The sequence below is a fragment of the Heloderma suspectum genome, chromosome 5 (genome assembly GCF_057233095.1).
Source record: "Heloderma suspectum isolate Gila_16-S chromosome 5, 16-S_ref, whole genome shotgun sequence".
NCBI classification, from domain to species: Eukaryota; Metazoa; Chordata; class Lepidosauria; order Squamata; family Helodermatidae; genus Heloderma; species Heloderma suspectum.
Window position 1 is genome coordinate 124,910,454 of NC_139462.1, and position 7,637 is coordinate 124,918,090.

Sequence of the window (7,637 nt, forward strand, 5' to 3'; positions counted from 1 at the left end):
CAATCTCTTGCTCATTTACAATCCTTACCTATGCTACCTGGTTCCCTCCGTCTGCTCTGTTGGACCTCTCCATCTCAGCTGGGCACTGAGAGGCTGCTGCACTTTGCATTGTCTGGGAGTATGCAGACCTAACTGTAAGAGAACTCACTGCTTAATAAACAAATGCTTTGATCTAGCAAGGGCCATATGCTCCACCCTAGCTGGATAGAAAATGCCATATGTAAACACATGGTTTGCATGGGACTCCCTAGCCCAGTCAAAAAGCCAGAGCTCTATTCATGTAGCCATTTTTAAAAAGCCACAGTCCCACAGCAAATTGCTATTTAGGAAGGGTTCCATATATAATCTGTTAGATTGGAACCAAAGTTAGGGGAAAGATTTCAGCAACTTTACCAGCTACAGGAACTGGTCAAGGGCTTCTTCACATGGAGCTTTTATCCAGCAATTGAGATTGCTCCTTCACGGAAGTTTGTGGGTTCTTTACATGACGCCATGACCCTCCAGGGTGTCTCCTGCACTAAATGCCCTTTGTTCCATTTTTAAATAGATTGCAGATAATGAGCTATCAAATTACCCTGTTGTGTTCCGCTTCAGTTTCCCCCGTGAAAAGAGTTAAAGCGGCAAGAAGATGAGCAAGATCAATGAAAGATAATGGAAGACTCAGATACGGGGAGAAGGAGGGAGGGAGGGGAAGGGGAGGGGGAAAGGAAGCACGTGCAAAGGGAATCAGTTGTGATCCTGCATTTAAAACAGAAGCAGAAAGCCCCGTTTTAAATGCAGGATTTTAAGCTGGTGTACAGATGCCCCAATTCTGTAACATGGGGAAGGCACTCAGTACACATAATACTGCTGTCTCCACCAGGCTGTGGTGAATTACAGCTTTAAAAGAGGTGGTCAGAGCATGGAAACTTGAGCAGACCCAAATATATGAAAATCCTTCTACATACTTGATTTTATGTGCCCACAATTCATTCTGGTTGGGTTCAGTGAGTGTACCACAATTTTAAAATATATACATTATTTTTTAAACCCTTATTCTGAACTAATAACCTGAAAAATGGTTTAAGGTTCTGTTACAGTTCAGGTTAAAAGATACTGTTCATGTTATGTCCTGATTAGGACAGAAATCAAGTTGTTATAACAATTCGGCTCAGGTTCTGATATCAGTCTTAGGACTCAAAAATCTTCTGCTGAGTGTTGCACTATTTGGGTCTCCATCTTCACTGTTTGAATTGGCTAATCTGTGATATGTGAATGGTTGAGACTTTGGGTTGTTTTTGGAACCATTTCCAGCTGATATGATACTGTCACAGGGATCGGCATTGGCATCTCGGGTATATCTGCGAGGTTTGGGTGTGTTGAATTGGACTAAAGGAATTTCATTTCTTCTGGTCAAAAACTGGGAGTAAGGTGGTGGATTCATCCTGGGGAAAAGTGGTTGCTTAGGTTTTCCTAGGCTGACCAGATAATTGTACTTGGGAGACTGGTAAACATCATAACCATTTTCCAGGGTCCAATGTTTGAAAGTGCAGTCCTCATAACTGAAGAAATGCTGAAGAAAAATAAACAAGCACAAACCATCAGGCCAAGTATTAAAATCAGAGATGAAGAATCTTGTCAATTCTCTGCTGCACATTTTGATATTGAATATTCTCTGGGCATTTCCAAATATTTGATATCTCTTTATGATATTTTATTTCAGTGTTTTATATTCCACAGTATTGATGTGCAGTGGTACTGAACACTCAGTAGGTGACATGCCATGGAATGAGAATTTCACAGTATTTGATATATTATCTGCGATGGTGTTAATTTTTGATAGATGACAACTTGTGAGATATTTGATGACTGCCAAATCAATCAAGAGATCCCAACAAGTCTAAAGCTGACTGTTAGAGCAATATGACAATGGAACCGGTTACCTAAGGAGATGGTGGGCTCTCCCAAACTGGAGGCATTCAAGATGAGGCTGGACAGCCATCTGTCAGGGATGCTCTGACTTAGCTTCCTGCATTGAGCAGGGGGTTGGACTCAATGGTCTTATAGGCCCCTTCCAACCCTACTATTCTATGATTTTATGATTCTAAAGCATTTGAACTGAGGTATCAGTCATTCCCCACAGCCCTAGTCAATGTCTCTGTGGCCTTATAGATATTCTAGTCTCTGTACACTGTTTCTGCAAGTGGTAATGTTTTTTCCTCAACTACCTACCAAAATGCTTGAACTCAAAATTCCAGTTTCTGCACAGAAAAGACCACCCTGAAAACAAATTGTGTTGGACAAAAATGAGGAAATTGGGAGAGCAGGAAACTGATGAAATTCTGTGCATTGTTTTGGAAGTCAGTACAGATGACCAACTTACGAAAAGGTAAGGGGTATACACACTGATAAGTACCCATCTGGTAAATGGTGGCCTGTACTTTTCAGGGTGCGGGGAGGTGTAAAACAAGATTCATACAGTATTCCTTTGGTCTGACATGTCTTGATTGCTGAAACACCTGTTAAGGCACATCCAGACTGGCAGGTGTTTGAATGACTAGCAAAATGTTCATCATTATTATGAGCAGATGTGTGAACAGAAGGAGGATTTGCATATTGGAAACATGGTGGCCTGTATTAATGCTCTGTTGCTGACAGCCTCACAGTTGTGTCAAGTCAGTGTTTCACAAGATCAAACTAAAGGGGACGAGTTGTGCAACCCTCCATCAGTGATGTGGATTTTCTGAAAAATTCTGAATTGGAAAATTTTCTTATGCAAATCAAGCTAATGTTCATAGGGCCATTTGCATCAGAAAATTTGCCATTTGCACCAGAAATTTCCCAGCATGGCTGGTTGGGAATGCTGGGAGTTGTAATCCAACATATCTGGAGAACACCAGGTTGGGGAAGGCTGCATGAATTAAGCTGAGTAGCCCAATGAAATGTGCATGGTATGCTGACAACTATTCATCTATTTCAACTTTCTTCTACTAAGGTTGTTGGGGCACCTTCAGTTTCGCTGTTACTACCTATTAGTTCTATTTCACACTGAGACATATATGTATTTCAGTGACCTATATGTATTCTCTCACATGCTTGCTAGGGATAATCACTTGAAAAACATGAATTACAATTCCGAAACTGCCAAGCTTGCCTAATATTATATTTGTAATTGGCATCCATTCATTGTTGTTAATGAACTTATGAAATGGAAATTTTTCCACAGAAAACTAAAGCACTGGAAAAATTTCCACCTTGCATCATGGCCCTCCATGTTCTCTGTAGCACAGCTATGGCATGCCAGTGGTGATGTATGTACAGGCAGAAAGAAGTTGGGGGCATTCTGCACCAGTCTTTTTGTCTCATAAGAGTTGCAGGAGGCTCAACAAAGTTACACCAGGCATAAGTGAAAGGGCCAGGGACAGTAGCTTCTTGGGAAGCACAACTGAACTGGCTTACTGCTCCTCTTAGCACAGAATCACTCTTCAATTGTCATGGTACAAGTCATTAATTGCCTTGCTTCACAAAGAAAAGATGCCACATAATTTTATACACGTATGAAGACTCACCGATCCAAAGATATTCCCATTAATGTCCATACAGAGAAAACGCCCACTTTTCACACCATTTATCACTACAGAACCTGCACCTTCAGATTTGATCATCAAGGCACCTGGAAATGAAGTGGTGGAATATTAGGAGATTACACCTTAATACCTTAAACCAGAGATAGCCAATTGGTGACCCATAGGCCAGGTCCAGCCCCCAAATATTTTTTATCTGGCAGCTTGGCAGCCCTACTACATTTTAGTTATGGCAAAATGCCTGCTCATAATTTCGGCCACAAGGAAACCATCTCTTTTCCCATTCTAAACTATTAAACAATCTTCCTGGATGATCCTTAGAATCCTTGTTGATTATTTTCCTTGAGGGTTCTAACATCTCAGTTATAGAGCATGTTGCTAAATTTTTAAGACCCTCTATTATTATTTCATGATTCTGCTCTTAAATTGCTATGTATTTTATTTTTCAATATGTATTTTATATTTTTTTATTCTGTATGTCAGTGGTGGGTAGACCATAAATAATAAACTACTACTACTATCACATTCTAAGAAACAGAAGTATTATGTTTTGTAATGCTATCTCCTTAGTTTGGATTTTGTATACAATATGTATATGTTGATATATGCATATTATATGCTATATCTGAGCACAGGTGTTCCCAAACTGTGAAACACTTAAAGTTAAATGACACCAACTTTATTATGGACCCTGATCACTCACTAGGCCCTAATGATTAGGGGGTCAGTTTGTGTCTCAGAATAAACTTCCAGACCCCAGACCACTGTCTGAAGAATACAGCGGCCCCAAGAATATAGAAGCTGTCCACCTTGTCATTAATTAGTTCAGAATAAGAGCACATGAAATATGAAATTCAAGAGAATTAAATGTAAAGTCCTGCATTTAGGTACAAAGAAACGCCTCAGTATAGGATGTGGGAGACCTGGCTTGGCTGTAGTACATGCAATAAGGTTCTAGGTGTCTTAGTTGCTGACAAGCTGAACATGAGCCAGCAGTACAGTGCAACTTCTAAATAAAATGAATTTATTTTATTTAGAATTTTATTTATTATTTTATTTAGAGGTTTATGCAACCTCAGGCTGCATAAACAGATGCACTGTTTAAATCACAACTTTTATTTAACTACAAAACCTGATTACCAGAGGCAAAAATGGAAAGTCAGTGCACACCACATACCTCATTCCTCATTCAAACTGCCTTCAACTCACTGACAAGAACTCATCTGACATCAGCTTCTGTTAGATATTTCTAAGACAGACAATTGTTTTCTTCAGAGCATTGAAGGTGGTATGAGGGAGGACCTGTTGCCTGTGGTGTGTATCCTACTGTTTCTGGTATTCTTTATTGAATACCAGCTTTGAAACTCCCTCCCTAAATGAATGACATTTGTATGGTTAGTGTGTTATTTTTTATAATTAAATTGAACTGGAAGTCTTCAACCACCTGCTCCTTCTTCAAACTCACACAGTAAGGTGCCTGGTTTGTAGTAGTGAGGGAACAATAAACTATTGGCTTCAATAAATCTGTAGTGAGCCTCCTTTAGCTGAAAATGTGGATTATTCTCTATTATTCAAACATACAATGGAATGCTATCAGTGCGTCTCCATATAAATCTCCATATAAATAGAATCCAGTGTAAACAGCACCCCAATTTGTCCAAAGAATTTGAATGAATGGCATAATGTTCAGATTGAGATGGGAATGTTTTCTAGCTCATCCTGACAGCATCACTTCCCAGAAAGCTTTCTTTTGAATGTTGCTGAATATTACACTGCACCTTGTCCTCTATCATCCAAATTTAAATTTTATCACAAGTCACCTTCCACTGGCTCATTCATTTCATTCATTCATTTTTATCAGAGAGCACTAGAGGAGCTTGCCACTATTGTGATAATCCCTACATCTTGTAAATCCAGTCCACAATATTCAGTCACACTCTGGAGAGACCAGAATTGGGCTTTGAAAAAGGACCAGGTTTGATTCTTAATTATTGGGAGAGTCAGGATTAGGTTTAGCATTCACATCCTCCAAGTGCCTCAGTAAGCAATCCTTCACTTTCTCCCATATAAATAAAAGGTTGCCATTTATGAAAAACAGATTCTAATTTCCCTAAAACATGGGGAGTAGGGATGTTCAGGAAACATCTTCTTTCCACCTTTATGCAAAGCTGATCAAATTTCTTTACACTGCATCGAAGTGACATGAGATATGCAATAATGTAGACTGCACTGCTGATTCATTGAACAAAAGACCAAATCATCAGCAGGACATGATCCAGCCAAATTTTAAAGCCCCAATTGATGCCAATGGGGTTTTAAATGTTTAACATTGGCTGGATCATTCCTTAATGTTATCCATTAGGGTTCAATTTCTTCCAAATTACAGAGTCTGCAACAGAGTCTAACACACCCCTCTGGAAATCACCATATCTTGTGGCAGCAAATTCTGTAAATTATCTGCTTTGTCTGTCAAGAACCTACTGCTAATCACATTCATTGGGTGTTATGGGTGATGCTCCCTATACAGTCTTTTCACATAGTTCATAACCCCTTTATCATGTTCTCCCCACCCCCACTGCCATGGTACTTACTGTAAATTGTTTGGTAAGGACTTCCATCCACATGTCCATTAGAGTTAATTTGTAGGTGGAAGCTGTTTCTTGCTGTGGATGTGTACAAGTGCAACAGGCTATCTGTGTTCCCCCAGTTGGGATTGAGCAGCGGTGAGGCATTAGGAAAAGCAGCAACTGCCTTCCAACCACACATTGCAAGGAGCATGAACTTCAGGAAGCTGTACTGAGTAGCCTGGGGCATGGTGCTCCTTGCTTAGTGGCTGCAGCAGGACCTGAAACTTGATCCCTTCTGTGTTCCTCTCTTCCTCTGTGTCTCCTTTCCTTTGGAGTGTGAATCCTCAGATGGGTTTCCTACAGTTTTTGCAGCAGCTTTATAAAGGGCAGCTGAATGACATGGGGAGGGGAGAAAGAGACATCCCCCTTTTTTTTGTAATAGCAATATTTTCGGAGTGTCCTGAGACCTTAACCGTCCTGGTGGAGCGGGGAGAGAGAGGGAGATGCACGTAGGTTTCTCAGGGAGGTGTATGTGGTTTCCAAAGTAAGCTTTTGGACACTAATAACATGTTCAAATGTTATCTGAAAAAAAACTCTGACATCAGAATGCTTCCCACTGACTGAATCAGGATCAACCCATTCCTTTCCAAATGAATTAAATTCTCATTCCCCCTTCCCGTTGTTGTTTCTGTAAAGCTGGGGTGTGAAGCGTAAGCCTGGGTGCCTAATTAGGCCCACTTGACTCCCTGATATGGCCTAAGACATTCTTACCACACAAATACTGAGCCAGAGCTAGGAAGCAAATGGCATTAAAGGGGTATAGTGTGAGAAGAACGAAGACCACTTAATTCAGAGACGTTTCTTACAGTTTGTAAAACTCCTAGGGTGCTTCCCAACCGGTGGCTTCAAGGCCTACTCAGTCCTTCCTCTTCTGCTGCAAGTGGAATTGCAATTAACTATTCACACTTCTTAAGAGATAGTGCTTTGTCTGTGCATACATCCTGCTATGTTCTGTCCACACTAGTGGGTGTTTCATAGCCACTTGGACAGGGAAGGGTCAATTCACCTTAGCATGCTATTTTTTCAATCAATTTTTAAATACTCTTTTTAGATATTTGTATCAGAGCACTTTTTAAAATTTCTGTACTATTTCACTATTACGTCAGTGTTAAAAAGTAGAAGAAAAAAGAAAATTAGAAATTAGAAAAAAAAACAGTGATAAAATGGTGCTAAGCAGAATGAACAATTTATTCTTTTAAATCATTTTTAAAATTTGCACTAAAATATCTTTTAATTTAAACACTATTGCACAAATATTTTAATTCTAATTAAAAAGTGCAAATGAAAAGATCAGTTAAAGCTGACTACAGTGGTGCCAAGAAGAAAGACAATAGTAAAGGTGTACAGAGTTATAGATGCATAAAGGTAGGCTCAGCCACCTGATATGTCACTGCATACAACAAAACTACATTTCTTTACAAAGATAGAACATTAGCACTAAGGCAAT

General features: G+C 39.7%; 1 protein-coding gene across 1 annotated transcript; it reads right to left on the minus strand.

Annotated features, from left to right (window-relative positions):
• Window positions 1-929: 929 nt before the first annotated feature.
• FGF23 (fibroblast growth factor 23) lies at window positions 930-6,484 on the minus strand. The gene is made up of 3 exons (XM_084860367.1): window positions 6,155-6,484; window positions 3,549-3,652; window positions 930-1,552 (listed from the first exon to the last, which is right to left on the minus strand). Exons 1-3 carry the CDS (start codon window positions 6,375-6,377, stop codon window positions 1,151-1,153), a joined length of 729 nt encoding a protein of 242 aa, XP_084716493.1. The 5' UTR covers window positions 6,378-6,484; the 3' UTR covers window positions 930-1,150.
• Window positions 6,485-7,637: the final 1,153 nt, after the last annotated feature.

Bases quoted from the DNA above. Each gene is read 5' to 3' on its own strand.
- FGF23 (XM_084860367.1), bottom strand. From the start codon at position 6,377: ATGCCCCAGGCTACTCAGTACAGCTTCCTGAAGTTCATGCTCCTTGCA. The intron at 3,653-6,154 runs GTAAGTACCATG...CTTCATTTCCAG, and splicing joins TCCTTACCAAACAATTTACA to GTGCCTTGATGATCAAATCT. The intron at 1,553-3,548 runs GTGAGTCTTCAT...ATTTTTCTTCAG, and splicing joins ATGGGAATATCTTTGGATCG to CATTTCTTCAGTTATGAGGA.